At 44.9% G+C, this 21,854-nt stretch overlaps 1 protein-coding gene across 2 annotated transcripts; it reads left to right on the forward strand.

Annotated features, from left to right (window-relative positions):
- The first annotated feature begins 1,811 nt into the window (after nt 1-1,811).
- On the forward strand, nt 1,812-21,745 carry LOC142766923 (uncharacterized). 2 transcript variants are annotated; one of them, XM_075868116.1, is made up of 6 exons: nt 1,812-1,904; nt 4,866-4,938; nt 6,580-6,712; nt 9,295-9,458; nt 12,753-12,899; nt 21,464-21,745. In XM_075868116.1, the coding sequence occupies exons 3-6, from the start codon at nt 6,660-6,662 to the stop codon at nt 21,511-21,513; spliced, it is 414 nt and encodes a 137-aa protein (XP_075724231.1). In that variant the 5' UTR covers nt 1,812-1,904; nt 4,866-4,938; nt 6,580-6,659; the 3' UTR covers nt 21,514-21,745. The 2 variants fall into 2 exon arrangements, with proteins under 2 accessions (XP_075724231.1, XP_075724230.1); XM_075868115.1 differs by lacking the exon at nt 12,753-12,899 and adding an exon at nt 12,939-13,035.
- Nucleotides 21,746-21,854: the final 109 nt, after the last annotated feature.

The following is a 21,854-nucleotide window of genomic DNA, read 5'->3' on the forward strand; positions in this document are numbered from 1 at the left end:
TGATTTTGGCTCCGTGTGTGTTCGTGTGGCTTGAAGCTGTTTTCTCATAAAACAAAAATCGGCAAATGTTCAGCGATTGTGCTTCACCACCCTATTTTTAAATTACCTTTCCAAATTGGGTCAGGAAGTTTAAAAGGGTTGAATCTTTCAAAACAAAATCGAAACACAGCAATAAACGAAGCCGTAAGTACGATTCGCCGCCCGCAAGTACGAAGACTAGGCAAATGTGTGTACTACTCATCATTCCCATGGTCGCTGAACGATCGCAGCGCCAGAGTGCCCTCTAGTCAATTTTGAGAAACTCTATGTTTTGTTCACGGCAGTTCTTTGGCCCTATGGAACATGGCTTGCTGCGATGTGAAGGCGCGGGGTATGCGATAGTAGTACTTGCAGCGGTGAACACTGTTAGGGGGAGCACGCGAGCGCATGGCCGATGGCACTATCAGCGCCGCGTAACAGTCATCATTGGAAACACAGCACATGCGCGGCATGTGCACTGCGACACATTTTTTTTCCCACAACGTCATGGACACGCTTGTCTGCTAGCCGCATTTTTATGTGGTAAGCTGATACACCGCGCATTTTAAGTTATCTTCTTCTTTAAAGATTTATCTAATAAATAGTTCGACTTTACTGTTCTATACTAAGTGTGGCATTCACGCACCAACTTTTATTCCATATGGACCTTGAAGTGCAGAATGCACTAGCTTAGCAGACAAAAATGCCGCTGGCAGATGGCCTAGGAGCATATCCATGACGTGTGCGCAGGGTGGAAAGAGTTTGTGGCAGCGTACAGTGTCAATTTTTATGAAAGAGAAAACGGAAGCGAGTGGCCTGCATGCTTAGTCGGCTGATGACAGCGCGGTCAAGCAGGAGCGAGAGCAACCACAGTCTCTTTCCGCGTCATCTCGCGGCGGGCAAAACAAGCAGTCATTGAAAAGATTGCAGGCCCCCTTTCGCGTCAAGGCGGTTACACAAGAGCCGGTAATTGCCTTGAAGGGGGAGGGGTTGCAATTTTGCCGCTGGTTCCATATCAGTAAGAAGTGGTTGTTTTGCTCGCTGCGAGATGACACGAAAAGAGACTGGTTGCTCCGGCTCCCGCTTCAACGCGCTGCCGACGGAGTGCGCAGGCCACGCACTCCCGTGTTCCCTTTCATAAAAATTGACACTGTGCACTGTCGTCCTTTATGACATGGAACACGCGAACGCGTGGCCTGTGCGCTGTGGCGGCTGCCTTCAGTACCATCGACCGACAGCAAAAGGAAACACGTTTGCTTTCAGCATCATCTGTTGTTGATAAAAATAATAACGAGTTATGGCCGGTTGATAAGCGCTGTTGATTGCACTCTCTCTCTCTGCTCATGCCTGCAGTGCGTAGTCCACTGCCAATATATGAAACGTTGTTCGTGACCACGGCGCAAGCTACAGTAATCACCTGATATCACTCGCTGCGCGAGCGATCAGGGAAGAAAATCTAGTGGTGCTTGTGTATCGGCCATAACTCGTTATATTGCTTGGCGCGAAAAGCGAATGTGCTTTCTTCAGTTGTTGGTTGATGGGGCTGTATAGCCACCGAGCACAGACCACACGTTCGAGTATTCCTCTTCATAAAGAACAACAGTGTACATGCTGCGCATGTGCAACGTTTCTAACAATAGAAGTTACGCGGGGCGCTTACAGGGCTGTTGGCCACGCGCTCGTGTGTTCACCCTGACAGTGCTCACCGCGGTACTTACGAGCCGCGTTTCAACTTATATTTGTGTGTGTGTGTGTGTGTGTGTGTGTGTGTGTGTGTGTGTGTGTGTGTGTGTGCGGACTTTACCTGGACTTGAGGAACCACGTATAGAGGAACCGCGTCGCCAGGAATTTATGGAGGACAACTGCGAGATTCGTCATTGGCGTTGGTACAAAGGTTAATCTATGTATTAATTTCACTGGCCGCTCAAAGGTAGGAGCATGCTCACCGAACATCGCATGTCGATAGCTTCCTAGTTCAACCGATGTGTAAGCAAGATTGCGTGGAACTTTAGCGAGCGGGTTCCTTGAACCATGCCACCACTTGGGGCCCCGTAAAACAGGCGTGCGCTTTCAGGCTAAGCTTAGTTAGGCAGGCAACTAGCTATATCTTCCTGTGTCCACTGGGAGGTGGCCCCGACCCTGAAGGCTCATGGAGCACCTAGAACCGTTATTTTGTGCCAGTCTTTGTCTGGTGGGTATTGTGGCTTTCGTTGGCTGCGAAATGGTGTGTCTCGGGGTGTGCCTCGTCGGGCATTTGCTACGAGTAAAGCGCAGGTGGGTTACAGCTTGTATTGCCCGTTCTAGATGGAATTCTGGGCGTTCCTTTTGCCGTGTTAATCTCCCGCACTCCCCCTTTTTTTTGAAGATTTGACTGCTGCTATACCAGAGCGTTCACATGGACCGGCCGTGGCATCGCGCTCAGGCGTTACTCGTGAGACTACGTTTATTTTTTGACGCGCGACTGCATAGCCTAACAAGTTATCCTTTTGTTCTTGGAGCGCTGACGTATATTGCGTACTAATTATTGCGTAGCCTATAACAAGTTCTGCTTTTGTTCTAATAGAGCTGACATATATTGTGTACTGCCCCGCCACGGTGGTCTAGTGGCTAAGGTACTCGGCTGCTGACCAGCAGGTCGTGGGATCAAATCCCGGCTGCGGCGGCTGCATTTCCGATGGAGGCGGAAATGTTGTAGGCCCGTGTACTCAGATTTGGGTGCACGTTAAAGAACCCCAGGTGGTCTAAATTTCCGGAGCCCTCCACTACGGCGTCTCTCATAATCATATAATGGTTTTGGGACGTTAAACACCACAAATCAAATCAATCAATATATTGTGTACTAATTAACATACCCCACGCTACTCCGGCGTACCTTCCGCGCTATCGCCAACGGAGTCTTTATGAAGGACGTGCTACCGGGCTTAATCGAGCAAGCATATCACTCTCGTTTTCCGTGAGTAGAACAGTGCATGCATCAAACGGGAAGGGCTGCTACTTCTTGATGCGGGCTTGACGGAAGGCATTGCACGTGATAAGCGAGCATCTTGGGCTTTGCGGTTATACCATTGCCGCGGCTATGTTAGACGCATATATTTTGTTGCTATCTAAATATGCGCGAGCGCGCACAATGCTTTTCAAATTGAGCGATGGCGTGTGATGACTTTGTCTTTGTAATAAAAAAATAGGTTCGTAGTCAGTGCTGGGCACATGTCCTGCTATTCTTTGTCTGCGCCGTTTCGGCACAAAGCGTTGTACAGCACAGTGTGCAATTTCAGTAGGTGCGGGCACACGCTGTGGTATTGAAAATGCGGTAATTTAACTTTTCTGTTTTTTTGTGCTGCATTTTGGATACTCTTACGCAATGTTCGCCAGGATTTTCCTTATTGTATTGCAATGAGTTTCTTAATTACTACATCGATGTGGACGTATAAGCTAGCAGATGTGTCAGCATCCGGTTCTGAAATGCCAATTCTTCCGAACAGCTCTTTTAATAAGTGTTGCTTCTAACGTGAGTCAAATTGGTCTGTTTTAATGAATGTGTTGCATAAAACGAAAGAACAAGCCCTTAAATACTCCTTGTTTCGTTCGCTGATAGGTTCTCCTTTTGATAGACTGCATGCTTACGGCCGTCTACCAGAGATTATTGGCCAGCTGGCAGCTCGTGAAAAGATCGCGTGTATCGTGAAGTCACGGGGCAGCAACGTTTTACACATTTGCGGTCACAGCTAGAAGCGGCGCCGACTCATTCACAGTGTTAGGGCGTTTATTAGCCGGCACACAGCGAGCACACACAATGGCGACCGTAACGGCCAAGCACGGACTCTCAGCGCGAGCGGCGTCCTTTTTGGGTAAACCCACTAGAAAGCACTTGAGAGTTTGACCCATTTCAATGTTCGGAGGCTTCTCTACAACAGGTTTAAATGCACATATCTACCCCGTAAAGTGGACAAGGAGATGACTCGTAACTCAATACACCATCGGAGCCATTGTTCGAAAGCCGCAGATTGGGTACCTGCCAGCCGCAACTTTTCTTCGTCCACTCGACTTCCTCCAGATCTTTACGTCATGGACCTCAGTAATTTTTTTATTTATTTTAGACAGCTAGTATTTGCTCAGTAGTCAGTCATATTTCCTTTTTACATGAATCATAAAATCGAGATACATGGGCAATTCATTTATTTTATTTTTATTTATTTTATTTACAACATACTGCGGTCTTGAAAAAGACCAAGCAGGAGAGGCACAAAAATTAAGTGGAAAACACACGCAAGCGAGCTAGATGAATGATGTGCACAAATTACAGAAGATAAGTACATTATACAGAGATATATAGATGAGCTTAAACACAGGTTAATACGACCTTCAGAACAACGGTGGTGGGTCTATCTCCCTATTATACATTCACAATTGCGATAAACAGTTTTTTTTTCAATTAAACAGTTTGTTTTTGGTTGTAAAAGTAAAGGACCGATATTTTTTTACATTGTCCTTACAATGTGGTTCGCTTGCAGAGCCATCAAAGAGCGTCGTGCCCTTATTGAATTGGTTGGTTGCAGTCATACACAGCAAATAAGTCAGTGATGCAGAGAGCAATTTTTTCATTGGGTAGTATCAAAATCGGCATCAATCTCTCAACTTTTCTTGTGTACGTATTTGTATGCTTAGTATTTTCACAATAATGCCTACAAACTAGTTCAGCTTTCCATATTCTATTTTATCTTCCTCTCGTCTCCTAAACTCATGAACCGGCGAAACACAACTTGTGTCCGAATTTGCACATTGAGCCATAATGAATTAAATGACTTCATTGAATTCAGTGTCTAATGAGTTTATTGGCTTCTCCCCAGGAGCACTGTCTTCACACCCGCACACCCTGGGCCAGGAGATTGCCTGGTGGGCATCGTCATGGCACTTCCTCAAGTGAGTATTTTATCATATTTTTTAAAAATTATTTAATGAGAAAATCTTGCTTGTGGCAGGTTGAATTGCCGCAATCGTTCTCTGAAAAGGATACCATCGACATGTCAGATTGTTATGTTATCGACATGTCAGATTGCGTTGCGCTGATTATGAGCTAAGGGTCAACTGCAATGGTTCATTGCCAGCTCTGGTAAATGCATAAATTTTGTTATGGTGGAAGCACCCAGAATATTAAGAAATTTTAGCTTTTTGAAAACACTGAGAAACTTCTAAGCAAAAGACCGAGCGGACCTAGGATGGCTGTTTACTCAATCATTACAAGAAAAGACGACATTGGGTGAGTGAGTGATAGATCGACAGGCTGGGCGCTGACTGTCTGTAGTTCTGTCAGTCTTGTCTAGCGCAGCTTGTTCTGATATCAGTAAATGCAGGCAGATCGACTTAGTTCCCCACGAGTTTAGCATTAGTGACTCTTATAGGTCAGAAGCTAGTCGACAAAGAAATGCTACAATCGCTCACCAGGGAAGCTTCCTTTGTGCTATAGAGTACAGCTCGAAGTTCCTGCTTAGTGTTAGCGTGCCTATAGTATCGAGAGCAACAGAACACAGTGACTAAAAAATCTGATGAGGGAAGGATGGTGAACCGGCGAGAATAGCAAGCGCTGCACAAGACTACAATGCACTATAGTATTTTAACTCTGGCCGTCAAAACTGTTCACCCTGTCGAGGCCAAGGCTAAATGCCACCCATGTTGAAAGGACTCGCGGAACCAAAAGGCACCATACTGATTCACTGAATTATTGCATTAGGGAGCATCATTCACAATTTTCAACCACTTTCATGTTGTCAAGTGCTGTGTAGTTGGCTTTTGCAGCTTGCATTCAATTTTTTTTTCTACCAAGACAGACAGTAAGTCTCGGAACTATGCTAAATATTGTGGCAAGTCTTATTGTCGAATGTTTCATCGGCTTGTATTGTGTCCGGTGCAGCAGTGAGGCTTCGCTAAAAAATTTCTGGCAATTCACCTTTTCCTGTGCTAACACTGTTTTCTGCTTGCGAAGTTAACTTCATCACGATTAGTGCAACACGCACAAACAAGTTTCACCCTTTACATGCCACAAACGGGGTGTTTGCATAGCTGGTGCCGAACTGTAAAGGACAACATAGGGGATATTACTTTGCCACTTATTCAGCTGGTAATACTTTTTTGGTGCCTCTCTTCACAAGTGTCCACATAAAGTTCTGCTGTGGCGAGTCACGACCCATCTCGGTTCATTGCGGTGTAAGGGGATCATTAGCAAACACTAGTCATGTATCTGCTAGCACAACGCAGATTCTAGCAGTTAGAAGTATCCTTGCGATTTCGTAGACAGGAGGGCCTCCTTTCTATGCTGTAGCGCTCCAAGCCACATTTTCATGCCAGTTACTCCGGGTACGGGACGTGGTTTTTATGGAAGCAAGGTAGTGTTCAGAATAAAGTCCACACTTAACAGCTTAAGTATGTTGCGTTGACTAACCTTCATAGACTTATATCGGCAGTTCCAGTGCATAGCGTTCATTCATGCCGCCATGAAAGCAGGGGCGTGTTTTCTATATTCTTCACTCTCGACTTTACTTTCATGTCCCTGTTACGGTATTGCAGATCCTTCCCTGCCACGGTCATGCTCCCTATCTACCGTCGCGCAGCTGCACTCTGGTTTGGGCCTTCGAGCCTGGTCTTCAATGATCCTGACCTTAGAGATTTTGAGTAGATCACCATTGGGGCCTTGCAATAGGTACTGGCACGTGGTGTGCATAGACCATGTTTTTCAGATTTTTTTCAAGAGTTACCTTCATCAGCCTTTCAGTGTCTGGTTGCCTTACTCGTACGTTCAATGCGAGATGGCTGCCACGTACGTCGTTCTGATGGGGGTCCATACAAGCGCCGGAAGTGGTCAAGTGCTACAGAGCAAGTTCGTGTGCAATCAGGAGAAGAGTTCACATCTACTTTAGGCAAGGACACGGCCTTCATTGGCTGCTTGGCAATATCTTGCGAGTGTTCACGTAAACTTGTGCCAGTAGAAGTGTCATTATTAGTGGTGTAAGCGGAAGCATGCCACTCCTCAAATCTACCGATTCGTAGTGGCCACTATCGGAAACGCACTGAAAAAGGTGCTGCAGTTTCACTAAATGACAGCACACCCGCCTCTCAAGAGAAAAAAAAAAAACTGCATCGTAATGCATATCACGGTCACGGGACACTCGCAAATACGAGGCCGGCATGCTGAAGAAAACATAAAAGTGTGCTGTCAATAGCTAGCTCTACGCGGAAATTGCGATGAGCAGTGGTGTGCCCATGTGTGCAGCAGAATTGTGATACAACCATAGACTTCACAAAATAGCACCTTGTTGTGCATTATTGTTGCAGTAGACGGTTCAATATCAAATGCTTGTCGCACTTCCCCATTGTAAAGAGACTTGTGGGCGGAGTTACAATTCACGAGTATCCCTTTCCAATGGGGGTTCGAGGCTAATACCACATGCCCGTGGGTAAGTATCGCAGTACCTTGGGTATGTTGTACTGCAGTGTGCGTTTGCGCCAAGAGATCCGCCATATACGGACCCCCATACCACTTCCACTTTGGCGCTGAACAGGTTGGTTGCCATACTCTCAATACAGCCTCGTGCGAGTCTATCGTACTCAAGTAAAGATATGACTGGGTAAGATGCCACTGTCCTATTTAGCGTTCACTAATCTTTCGATCTGTTTGCAGTGCAAACCTTTTGTTAAGATGGCCATGACACTACAGCTGCCTTAACTTTGCTTGAATACGACGCTCGTTCTGTTCCGTGCAGCGCATGTTGCACAAGACATAGCAAGTGGTGGTTGCCGGGGGCTGTGCATTCTTCATCTGGTACCGCTTAAAGTACTTGATATATCCAGGAAATAGGACATTTTTCGTCTGGTTTCCAGAATATCGCCAACATTTAATCAATGCCTCATCAAGAATTTAGCGGTTTATACACAGCGGCTCCAGGCCCTTATCTCACACTAAAACTTTCTTTTACAATAAAATTTTCATAATCTTCAAGCACAATAGAATCTAACCTTATATGAAAATCACAAAATATGTGGTTAGTGTCATGATCATGAGCCCTTTTAGACAACCACAAATAAGTTTTACAACTTCGCACACTTTTCGACTTGGTTCACGTGCGGCTGCACTGAAACATGCTGGATTTTGATTGCACTTGCACCAAGTGACTTTGTAGCTAGGACACTGTACCGATCAAACTTTGGACAAAAGCCACAGTGGCTGCATTCAGCTGGGACCAACATGCAGACACTTCTGTAGTTGTAAATTAAGGTGGTTATTAGGAACTCTACACCGTAAAATAGCCCAAGGTCCAGCATGCATGTCAATTTGCCATAGTTGAGAAAAAGAAACTTAAATTTTAATATTTATACTCGGCAACAGCTGGACATCTTTATACTGCTTTGTGAAGAGGCGGTGACACCTGGACCCTACTCTACAAAACTGGGAACAATTGTCAAGGAGGTGCACAGTCGGTGATCCGTTGGGGACCGCTAAAATAGTCATCGTTGCGGTGAGCTTCGTTATTTGCACGAACTTGATAGCCAGGGGAGCGAATTATAGGCTAGGGTTGTTGCCTGCTCGCAGTATAATGCGACTTGCCGTAATTTCATATTACTGCCAAACTTTTAGGTTTGCATGGTAACTCAACATGTTTTCCAGTGCTTATAGCCTCTCTTTGCCAAAAGAGCTTCCACATATGCTCGGGATACTTACGTTAGAAGTGCACTGTAACATTCTTTCTGTGAGAGTCATTGACTATCTAATAGTGCCTCAAGTCATTACACTTTGATGCAAAGGTTCTGGACATAAAAATTGAAGCAAGTGAAAGCGTTAAAATAAATTGCTCTGTTTAGTAGCAATTGCAATATAAATGCGATCATTGTAGAAGCAGTAAGTCTAGATTTATTTACGCACTTAATGCAGTGAATCCCTCAAATTATATCAATTAGTTAACTCTGAAAAAAAAAAGCATTTCTAAAGTAAAATAATCTTGAAACTCCCGCAAAAAACACCCTTGTCAAACACCTTGTTCAACACTGCGCTACCTTCACCAAAACATTTGAATGTAGCAAAATATTCACTAACGAAAATGCTTAATTTACCAACAGCTCGAAGGTTTGTGGTCGTTCCTATTTCTACAGCGCACTAAAGACGCCAAGTGTGGGTGCTGTCATAGAGGCGTGTGCTGCCTATACCCCTCTCGAGTAAGTTGTGCATATTGGCAAAACGGGTGCACCACGTCTTGCCATGATGAATAAATGGACGGTCTTTCCTTGCAGCTCTGCATCTGATGCACGTAATGGACGGCTCCGCTGGTTCCTGCTGCATTTCGTCCAGTCCTTGCTCCCCCGGCGATATCGTCACTCAGCTGATGCTGTTCTGCCTGCTCGATACCAGCACGTTTTTTTGGTCGATGTTTGCCCGGCGATCCGCAGTAAATTGCGTGAGTGAATTCTCGTTAAATAGAGGCAAGGGAAGACAAGGCAGACTTGCGTCTCCATTTATGGTTACCAGCACATCCAGTATAACGCAAGAAAACAAGTGTGCAAAACATTAAACATTCACAAACAGTAACTAAAAAAAGAGCACAGGTCGCGGGATTGAATCCTGGCTTGATGACAAAAATGCTGTGGCTCCATGTGCCCAGATTTGGGTGCGTGTTAAAGAGCCAACAGGCGGTCAATGTAGCATAAACCCTAAACTACGGAGTTTTTCATAATCATGTGGTGGTTTTTTGAGCGTCAAACCGCACATATTCAATAGAGAAAAAGTGCACAGATGGAATGAAATCTACCGTATGCTGCAGAAACTGCAAATCGATCAAGTAGTACCAAATTTTTGTTGGGTTCATTCATAAAATGTCTGATTTCAATTCTAAATATCTTCTTTAAATAAAAAAAGTTTTGGTTGTTCATCATCTCTACTTCTGGGACAAATTAATTCTGTTTGCCAGACCAGACTCCAATAAACGGAGTAAAGTCAGTGCTTGTCTTCTAAACACGTTCCATAATTCTTATCGATCGTCACCCAGTTTTCTTTACTAATAAAATAATTAAATGCGACACTCTAGGGCTGCAGAATGGACAAACTTCTGTTGGCAGTCTACACTTTGTTCCATATTGGTGAGATTTCTATGCGAGTGCTAGCTTCAGAGCCAACAACATAGACATACGAGAGCAGTAAATTTTTAGGTTTGCCGCGAGCAGGAATGTAGAATGATTTAGAATCGTATTTCAATAGTATATACAGCATATTATAAAAAATACGGCACATGCATGGATTTGATGATGAGTGGCGCGAAAACGTCCGTCAGGCTATCTGTGCCCCTAAAATTAGCACTATTTCGCTAAAACCACAAACGCCATCTAGCAAGATTATTTCAAAGGGCATATACAGACGACGCGATTTATCTATGGAGCAGTGCGTAAACTAGAAGCGACTACATAGTACTGCTACGGAGAAGGGAGTGACCTACACCCTAAGGTGCTTCGCTTCTAAATAATGAACTCATTTGTCGTCACCCAACCAACATGCACAATACTTTAATTGAAATGAGGCACGTGCAAATGTCTTTATTTTAGGTTTAAAAAAAAAACTGGAACCAACTTTGAATACTAGCACGTTTTACTTTCGGTAGAATGCAAATGATAACCTGTACAATACTATCCGCGTCAAATGAAACCCGTACAGTGGCAAGCCTTTGCGATGGAACAGTGGAGCCGTCCACTAATCACCATGGACAGGCATGCATACATGTGCAGAGCTGGCGAACAGGACGCGCGTGCCTGTCAATGGAGATAACTTTATGGCAAGCAGTATACCATAGCGAAGGCTTGCCGCTTTTTGGCTTTCATACGACGCGGATAGCATATCAAGCTTTAAAGTTAACTCATAGCATGTAAGATGATAGATGGTAGCGCTGACAACGAACACGGACAAGAGAAGGCACATAGACACAACACAGCGCTGTTGTGTCTATGTGCCTTCTCTTGTCCGTGTTCGTTGTCTGCGCTACCATCTATCATCATGCAACCATACCAACAAGCCCAAGTCGCCACCCTCATAGCATGTAAGCTAGCATGACAAGCTATTAAACGATAAAGTGATGGGACGATAATATGTTCATTTAACCTTAAGAGGGGCTTCACGGCAGCGTTTATTTCTCCTAAATAGATGTACTAACTATATCGCAACCTTCCACTGCAGCGAAATGGCCTTTACAAGGCGTTCGATCATGCTGTTGGTCATATATGTTCATTTCGAATACTTACAAGTCACTTGTACGCGAATTTCAATTTGAAGTCCTTAATACAATATTCGTTCAAACATTCGTAGACCCATATGCCAATTAAAGCACGTGCCTAAAGAGCGCAGATGCCTAAACATTACCAGTAGTGATTATATTCTTAATGGAATGATGCGGTATCTCGCAGTCCAGTCCCATTAGCAGTTTGTGTCTTTCAAATGGCACACTTTAACCTGCCATGAATGTGGCTCACTTTTGCTTCCAGCCTGCAAACTTTTGCACCTAAAACATGCAAGGAACGAGCCTTCAGGTCCGTATGTCATCCAGTTCTTCATGCAAGATGTCCTCGGTCGACCATTCCGCAGCAGGCAGTCCATCTTCATTCTAGTGGCCTTTTCGTTCCGATGAACCTTTGCTTGAAGATCCACAATGACTCCCTGAGCATATATGCACCTAATTGAGCAACAAGGGTGGAGCGCAACAATTATGGACTAGGCAATCTTGAATTTGTGCCATGTTGGCTTCATTTTAATGTGAGCACTTGAGTTACTCAGTGCTGTCTTTAGCAGCCAGGTTCACAGCAGCATGACGTGGATATCTCGAGCCCTTGTGCATTAACACAATAGCGTTAAACATCTCGTTTCGCAGAAATGTCGGCGTCGTTGATCGTGAGCGAATAATTACCTTGATCGTGAGCGAATAATTACTTCCATGCATGCTTTGCAAACACATGCGTTCCTTAGACATGCTTCACAACATGAAATGTTGCAGCAGTAATGCGTGGTAAAAGTGTGCATAGCCATCGGGCCTCGAAACATGTAATTGTCATAATAACTTCGTGGTTTTAAGCCGGTAACCAACAACGAGCACACGCCACTGCGCCCATTTCCTTAAGGGCACGTTGTGGGTGCATAGACGTTCGAAAAGATTTCATGCAACACGTGCTTCAAGTACGCACTTACGGACTGGATTGCGCTATCACGTTCGACGCTTAAAGGCGAAGCTTTAAGATCTCCCAATTTTTCGGAAAGTGCTAGCTTTCATATTATTGAAACGAAAAAAAAAAACGACTGCAGCACTTGAAACGGGGCTGGTAACCTGTTCTTTTTCTTCTACCAAAAGAAGATATTTAAGACAGCACAAGACTTCCATTTTAAGGAGAGAATGCGTAATTCTTTTGGCAGAAAGATTTAGCAATCTATGTCACTACTAAGGGCAACTTACAACGATGCTTTAATCTTAGAGTGAATGTAATACTACTATCGCACCTTCCTTTAACTCATATTTTGTCTCTTATCTACTCGGGATAGCTTAAACTTCCTCTGTTGCAATGTGTGACAGAATCTAATGATTCGTGTCACCCTGTGAAGTGGTCGTGCTCTTAACTAGGTGCTGAAACTAGATATCAGTGTATCATAAACCTAGTGCATCGATAAAATAAGTGTGCCATCTATCGATCGCATTGATTTACAACTACCCTTTTCTTTCTAGCTTCGCAACATCTGAATCAGGCACATTCAAAGAACAAGTTATGCTCTTTCGCTTACCTCGCCCAGCCTTTGCTGCGTGAATTGCCGGCATCGAACATCCTTCATAGGAGTATTGGACCTCTCGGCTTGACGGTCTGCAGTGACGCGTGTAAGCACTGTTTTTTTTTTCTGGTGACTGCTTTTGCAGGTTCTGTTTGCATTTGGCAAAGAATTGGCAAGCCTTGGTGTAACAGAATACTCTGCAACATTGGGGACTACAACCTCCTGGAATTCGGTCTTGCCAGGTAATGCTAGAGATCAGTGGAAGCTTAGTAATGTGTGCAAGCACATTGTCCAGGAATTGCGGTGTGGATGAATTGGTCCAACATCACGGTGCCGAAGCTGTGCTGAAGCTGTCTGGCAAGCGTGTGTGTCGGCAGTAAAATGTACATGTGTTTGTACAGCCGCAATCACTTTGTCGCACATCTACGCTCTTTGTTCATTAGAAAACAAATCTGATAAAAGAATGCGCTTATTTGATATGTATATATTGAAATTGCAGGTGTTCTCGCACACAGATACACCACTGCTAACAAAATATACACGTTGCAATGGCTCCTTGAATACGCGTGCCATGATTATCGGCAACCAACAGCTCATAAATCGTTAGAAAACCATAAGAACTGCCCTATCACGCTCCTCTTGAGCTTACAATCTTTTCTTGATATAATCATAGCCAATACAACCTTGACGCAGTCTTGGTTGAACCAAGCAAAACTTGTTCCTGTTTATAAAAGCCAAGAGAAGCCTGGAAGGTCAGTTTCGACTGCATTCCCACCACTTAATGTGGATTTTACTGTGATGATGGGTGAATTTCTGTGAAGTTTATTTCGTATCTCTGTACATTAAAAAAAAAAAACAATCAAGCCACCCGAAAAAAAAAGGCGAAAGGAAAGAGCGTCCACTCACAACTCAATTTGTTGCCAAGTCACTACCAGGGCTGGGAAAGATACCTTCAAGTTGTATCGCGATAAGATACAAGATGCCCAGACAAAAAGTATTGGTGATACAGATACAAGATGCTGGCGTAAAAATTGTATCCGATACGATGCTTGCCAATTGTATCACACCGCGCCTCCACCAATTGAAATGGGGTTTATTGACGTGTGCTGCGACGGCATTCCACGAACAAAACGCTACCGGAGTAGAGTAGCGTTCAAGCAGATGCCGGCAACAATCAGCGAGAGGCGAGTGAGATGATTGATTGATATGTAGGGTTTAACGTCCCAAAACCACCATATGATTGAGATACGCCGTAGTGGAGGGCTCCGGAAATTTAGACCACCTGGGGTTCTTTAACGTGCACCCAAATCTGCAAATCTGAGCAACGGGCCTACAACGTTTCCGCCTCCATCGGAAATGCAGCCGCCGCTGCCGGGATTCAAACCCGCGACCAGCGGGTCAGTAGCTGAGTACATTTGCCACTAGACCACCGCGGCGGGGCGTGAGTGAGACGAGGCAATAGAGCTCAGTACCCAAGCGTTCGCAATGCTGCTTGCCAATGATGCGTCTTCTTCATCCTTAAGATACTTTCATCCATTCGCAAATTTGTTGTAGACCCCAACAGTATAGTAGCGAATGCGTTGGCAAAAAAGCTATGGGTTGAAGGCTTCTGAAATGTAGCCCATTTCAAAAGCTTTGTTCCAATTTCAGAAGCTTTGTTTCTTTGTTGTATTCAGAAGCTTTGTTCGAAAACAGATGCACCGAAAACAGAATCAGGGTCACGACTCCCACCTCGTGAAGAGCGGCCATCACTTCCACGAACACAGCCTGTTCCAGAGGTGCATCGAATCCCGCCAACCTCGATGCCATCACCAACCACTGATGAAAAGACAACTGAGGATCGCCAGGTCATTGACATGTTGCAGACCCTTATGAGCACAATGCGCATGCTCCTAAGCAACATGAACACCCCGTCAGAGTGCACTCCAGGTGCTGGACACTTTGTGTCCGGTGCTTGCAGCACTAAGGTAAAACGATGGCCCGCAACATGTTATCTTTTCGAGAGGATGTCAAGAACGCATCTGTCGTTCAGTGGAATGCCAGAGGACTTAGGGCGCGTATGTCCGAGTTCCGGCAATATGTATTCACGAACCAGTTCTCCATAATTGTGATTTGTGAACCGAACTTCTCAGCTCACATGACACTGGCTGGATATAAGTGCTTCATGTCTTCTACTCACGGAGAGCACAGCATAGTTGTTGTGTTCATACGGCGTGATTTAACTTATGTTCATCACCTGGACCCCCTGACAAAGAAAACCAGTACGTTTGCCTAAAAGTAAAAAAAAAAACAAGAAGACCACATTCACCATCATCGGAGCCTACTTACCTCCATCAAGTCGCCTAGACCGTGAGCGCTTGCGCGGAATTATGAATTCAACTCTCCAGCCATGGGTGATAACTGGCGTCTTCAATGCCCACCACTACTTGTGGGGAAGATACAGGGTCAACACTAGAGGTAGACAGTTAGTGTCTTTCGCTTCTTAATGTGAACTTATTCTCGTGAATGACGGCAGCCCTACTTATCTGCGCGGATCGGCCTACAGCAGTTGTTTGGACCTCACTTTCATCTGACGCTCGTTCGCCAGCAGAGTGCACTGGCTTTCGGACTTGGAAACAAGGGGTAGCGACCACATCCCAACATACCTGAAGATTAACGGCTTTCCAAGTCTCAAGTCCTCCAGAGCCGTCCAGTGCACAGATTGGCAAAAATACAAGTTAATCATGGAAGACTATGTTGGCACCTCACCCTTCAACCTAGAGGACGCAATAAAGAGTGCCCTACAGTCAACCACGCGTTCGCTTCCGGTGAGCTCATCTCGCACTGATATGGACATTGATCTCGAGAAACTCCGAGGATTCGTCGTCGTGCAGAACGACGTTATAGACGCACTAAGTCACTTGAGATCTGAGAGTGGCCAGACGCACACAAAAGAAACTACAGCGTCACATAGACAAGTTGGACAAGCAACGATGGGTATTTTTTGCGAGTCTTTGGATTCTAGAAAGCCTCTGTCACTAATCTGGAGAACTGTCCGGGGTCTTCGTACAACCATTACTCAGCGTTACCCATTACAATCTCTGGCACTTAACTTACGCTGCGAAGAAATTGATGTCGCAGATTTTTTATGTTGAAGAAAAACCTGCGGAGCAAATTCAACTGGGACGAAGACGCCAGACTTTTCTGTATCCTCACGTGATCCCCGAATGGAGATTTCGTTTTCAATGAACGAACTAAAGGCTGCGTTTGCTTTGTGTAGACGTTCTTCAGCGCCAGGACCTGATGCCATCAGTTACCGCGCTCTGTGTCACCTAGGAGATCAAGCTCGGAAGGCACTCTTGCTTCTGTACAACGACTCCTGGCAAACTGACATGGTTCCACAGGAATGAAAGTCAAGTCGCCTGATTCCACTTCTCAAAGCCGGTAAGTCACTTTTGGACATTTCCTCTTACCGCCCGATTGCCCTCGCGAGCTGTGTGGGAAAAGTTATAGAAAGGATGATTTCAACGCGTCTGGAATGGTACTCAGAGTTTTACGAATTATATCCAGATGCTATGTCCGAGTTCAGACGAGGCCGCTTACCAATTGACAATGTAGTTGACTTGGGGACATATGTAGAACGCCAGAAGGCCTGCAAACGGTTATCTGCTGCTCTGTTTCTTGACGGTAAAGGGGCATACGACAATGTCACCCACGAAGCTATTCTCAGCGCACTATAAGGAGTGGGACTCGGTGGCAGGATATATGCGTGGGTTCAAAGCTACCTACAGAATAGATCATTTCACGAGCAGACAGAGAGTGACCCGACAACCGAGTATTACTGCAGCCGAGGAGTCCCGCAAGGTGGAGTGCTAAGCCCGACGCTGTTCAACCTAACACTCATTGGACTAGTTGGCAAGCAACCAAGCAGTGTACGACTTTGCATTTATGTTGATGACATCTGTGTGTGGACATCAGGTCGTGGATTTCACCAGAAAACCAATGTCCACTCACGGCATATCAATTAAAGGGCAGTTGGTGTCATGCAGCCGGAGTCACAGGTTCTTGGGAGTCGTAATCGACCGAAACCTGTCTTGGACACCCCACGTAAACTACCTGAAAAAAAAAAAGGGCTGACCGCCATTTGTCACCTATTCAGGTTTCTTGCCGGGAAAAGTAGGGGAATGTCGGTCGAGTCTATGTTACAGCTGTACAAGGTATTATTTATTGGATTCCTGTGGTATAGCCTACCTGTTATATCTAACACGTGCAAAACGAACCTGCGCACAATCCAAAATATTCAAGCTCAGGAGCTTAGGATATGTCTTGGTTTACCCCGCTGCGCATCGACAGCTGAAACAATTGCCATTGCAGAGAACTACTCGATCATAACGCACATCACCATTGAAACGATGCGTACGTACCTCAGGCAACATGCTAGGAATCCTTCCCACCACTTGGCAACCCTCGCTACTGAGAGGCCCCACACAAAATTTAGTGCAATTGTCTGTGCACATAGTGCATCGTTTACGTCAGGTTTTACGCCTGCTGAGAAACTAGTGTATCCTCCGTAGTGCCTGACACTTCCGCAATACGTGTTTCAATTGGAGGAATACAGAAAAAATCAATTTTGCCTTCATCAGCCCTAAAACAATTGAGCTTGAACCTTCTGCACGAAATGTACAATAACCACGTTCACATATACACCGATGGCTCAACCACAGCGTCTGGTTCTGGTGGTGCGGTGGTGATTCCAGCTAGAGGAATCACTCTGCGAATCAAGCAGTCACACGCCACTACGTCTACGGCGGCAGAACTTGCGGCTTTGCGTTGTACTTCAAATCTCAGAGACCGAATAAATGGGCTGTGTTTTCCGACTCGAAACCGGCCCTACAGAGCATGTAGTCAGTCCTTCGACGAGGTTGCCATGAACAGTTAACTTACGAAATTGTCAAGCTTCTTCACCACGTCACAGAAACAGGCCACGAGGTCAAGTTTCAGTGGCTTCCTGGCCATTGTGGGATCAGTGGCAATGATTCTGCAGACAACGCGGCTCGCACATCGCACCAAGAAGAGCATACCCTTCCGATTCCTTTGTCAAGGACTGACGCTGCAAAGCAACTTCGTCACCTGGCACGTAGTCTGTGTCTGCAGGAGTGGAACACCCCAAGCATAAGACATACGAGACTCTACCAAATAAACCCTCCACTGAAACTTCGACGTCCATCCGGACTTCGTCGACGTGAAGCTTCGCTTCTTTGTCGTCTTTGGTTAGGGGTTGCCTTCACAAAAGCGTATAGAAACCTCATCGAATTGACCGACAATGCGGAATGCGACGTCTGCTGCGCCAAAGAAGGCATGGACCATCTGATATGCCATTGCCCTCGATTTGCCTCCGAAAGACAGAAGCTTTCGGACGCATTGCAACAATTGGACGGTCGGCCACTCTCTATGCAGATGCTACCGGAACACCGTCCTCGCTTTTCGTCGGCTCAGAAAGTAGTCAAAGCTGTCTTGTGCTTTTTGAGGACTACAGGCCTACGGGACAACCTTAAACTTTTGTGTAGTGCCACCGCAGCATACGCACCAGCCGATTGGCTGACAATCCTCTTTTTTCTCTCTCTTTCTCTTCTCTTCCCCTCTCTCTCATCTTTATGCCTCCTTCCCATTCCCCCAACGTAGAGTAGCAAACCGGGCATGTGCCCGGCTAACCACCCTGCCTTCTCTCTTGTTGTTCATCCCCCCCCCCCCCTTTGTTCCAAAATAATTTAGTTTACGTCTGAAAAACGCATTGAAATTAGGATTTCATTTAGCTTTTTAAGATGACAGCTCAGTAGACACTTCGCTGACTGCGATCCTTGCTTGTCGTTTCTGCAATTGATGCGAGTCGCTGCTGAGCTTGGCGACCAGCTAGTGAATTGCGATGTAATCCCACGAGTTTTAATACGAAGCCTTCACACGATGGCGCAAATAATGGTGTGCAGTTTCAGCTTCTCTACAAAACATTGTTTTGCAATTCTGAATCACCACTGCAGCAACAACGCCAATCGTGACATTCTTATGGAACATTGTGCATATAGGCAGGTCTACATGGACTGCATAGAGCTGTTCTAACCTTTCTTATTCTTATCGGCCGGCATAAAGCTGTCGTTATCTAAATATTCACAAACGTGCAATCAATTTTCTTCAGCGATAGGTCATATGCACCTCAGAAACGCCTCAAAACTGTTGTATTGTTACGTGGAGGTGACTATGAAGGAAGCGGTCATCACTGGTAGACATAAAACTAATCAGCAAATTTTTGGCCCTAAAAGTAATTCAAAGCACAAGCAAAGCGCGCTGTATTCTTACAGTTGCCAACAGTGTCGTCGGCCTTCGGTAATCTTATCAAGGGCAGAACGTGCCTAGTATTTATACAGCAGTGATTGCATATTCCAGCGTTATCGCTGGTGCAGCATGTATAAGGTCGCGAATTAACATGAGTACGCATACGGCGCTTAATCTGAATAATTATTCTGTTTTACGTCATAAAACTACGATATGATTACGTAGACCGCTGAAGAGGAGAGCTACGGACAATTTCGACCATGTGGTGTTCATTAGCATGCAGTGAATGCTTCTCTATCACTTAAACTCCATCGACATGCGGCCGCCGTAGCGGGATTTGCGCGTAATTTTAGCTGGACAATCTGGAACAATCTCGAAGTTTATGAAGTATTCCGGGTGGCTTGCGTCCAGCGGTCATCAGTTTTTTGTGACCTAGAACCGATGACACCATATTGAAGACACAAAAACAAAGAAGAGTGTGGCAGCGTAGTTTCAAAAATTGTCGCAAGACAACGCTGCTATTCACGCTATTGCCGCCTATAGCTACGATTCCCTTGTAATTAGTAATAGCTAAAAAATAGGGACAACTAAAAAAAGCAAACACATATAACTAAAATAGAAAAGCCGTTCTGTTTCAAGCATTTTTGGTGAATCAGTACACAATGCAGGTGACACTCCTAATAGCTACGGCAATTAAGACATAGCTACTAAGAGTGTCACTGTATTGTGCATCTGGAGAGCGGCATTAGAATTTGTGCGGCCATTACCCCACGCATTGTGGTGCGAGGCGGTTGCAAGTGGCTATGGGTAAGTGTCATGGCTCTGACAAAACTCAAAAGGGAATTCATCTAAAAAACGAAAGGCACATGGGCACGTACAAGAAAAAAAAGTTTCTATTGAAAATGCGCGAACTCTGTCGTGTTGCCCAGCTTCCCGATAGGGCCGCTATGCTGATCGCCTGTCCTGACTGGTGGAGGTTGTGGTGACTGGTGGAGTCTGTCCTTAATATCAAATGACGTCACTACTCTTATTTTTATTAAGGTGGCTTAGTGACACTAGTACTAGCTTTAGGATTGGAGTTCAATCGGTGAATAATAATTCGCTCAGTGTTCTTTTTCCTTTCCCTTTTTTTGCTCAGTGTAGCATAGCAACTGCAGTATCGTGTATTCTAAAATACATGATACGTTATCGAATTTAACGGAAATACAGATATTCGTCTTGAGAGACGTATTCTGACACAGATACAAGATACGCAAAGAGTATCTAAAATAGTATCTGGCACATGTATTGTCGATACTGAAATATATGCACCATGCCACATACGCAAAACACACCACTACGTCACAATGCACAATCGGACACTCTCACACTGCGCGTAATATTTCAGAAACCTATAAAAATATCGAATTCAGCTGACCTGAGTACCACCAACGTATCGCTAATACAAATATCTTTTTCTTCCTGATGAGACATGCTTCTAGCATCTCTCGCTCAATCACCTCCTTGCTTCAACCTAGAAGGGTGATATTAGCAAATTTGCCACAAGCGCTGCAGTGCATAGGCAAGTGTGGCTAAAGGTTATTCTTGATCGAGAGATCATGCTCTTTCGCTCGATAGTTTTATAGGTTTCTGAAATAGCCCGTGCAGTGCGTATGTTCGATTGTGCTATGTGAGGTAGAGGCGTTTTTCTTTTTGCGCATGGGTGGCATGCTGCATATATTGTGGTAGTTTGGCAAGAATAAATTTAGCCGGTAGTTGACGCTCTTCTCACCTTTTCCGGCTATTTCCGTCGTACAACATTTTTTCTAGGTCCCATTGGTACATGTTACAAGTTTTACTAAAGTACATCCTTGTACATGCATTCCTAGGAGGGTTGCCAGCATTACCTGTAGTGAAGGTGCCGAGTGTGACTCTTTTCACAAGAGGTTAGATCGTGACCTTTGCACGAGACTGCTGCTGAAAAATAAGCCTTTCTCTGCTAGCCTAGTGTATGAACTCTGCAGGTCAGACGTTCGCTATGAATAAAAGGAGAATTTCTTTAAATGCTTTTTCTTTTCGCTCGGCATAACCGAATCCAAAAATTATCCAAATAAAAGCATTGGGGACATTGTTGTCCCTAGCTGTTCTTAGGTACTTATGGTATAAATTGCACGAGCTTCATACCCTTCAGTTCAAACCCACAACCTTAGGGTATCACATCCGATGTTATACCGATTGCAGAAAAATCGCATTGTCTCGTCCATTCCGAGGATAAATAAGGAGGACGCAATATTTGAGACCACCGAATTTCTTGAGCTCGTGTTGTTGTGCCCACTTTGATGTATCTGCGCTACATATAACCGTGAAATGTTGGTGTACTTACAGCTCGTCAATCTTCAATCTCATTCATGGATGCTACATCTCAACCCGCATAGCCTTCTACGTCCAGCCAGTGCCTCTTGGGTGGGCACGTCCTCCCTGTCCTGCTGCCAGGCCGTACCTTCATAAACATATTTGTGTTCACACCATACTTGAAGTTTACACAACTGCATTCTTTGTCAAATTGCTTGTCTTGTTGTGATAGGTTGTGTAATTTCCATTTAAAATAAATTTTGTTCACTGAAATTTGCTCTAATAAAATGTACATTGCGCGTTATGCTATCTTTATCAATGAAATTTGTATCATTTGTTCCTCTTCATCTGAGCAAATGTGGGGGTGGAGGGACCTAAGTCAGGCAGAGGTAATCTGCCTTTAGTCCCTTCAACCTAGACAATA

This window comes from Rhipicephalus microplus, chromosome 7 (genome assembly GCF_043290135.1).
Source record: "Rhipicephalus microplus isolate Deutch F79 chromosome 7, USDA_Rmic, whole genome shotgun sequence".
NCBI classification, from domain to species: Eukaryota; Metazoa; Arthropoda; class Arachnida; order Ixodida; family Ixodidae; genus Rhipicephalus; species Rhipicephalus microplus.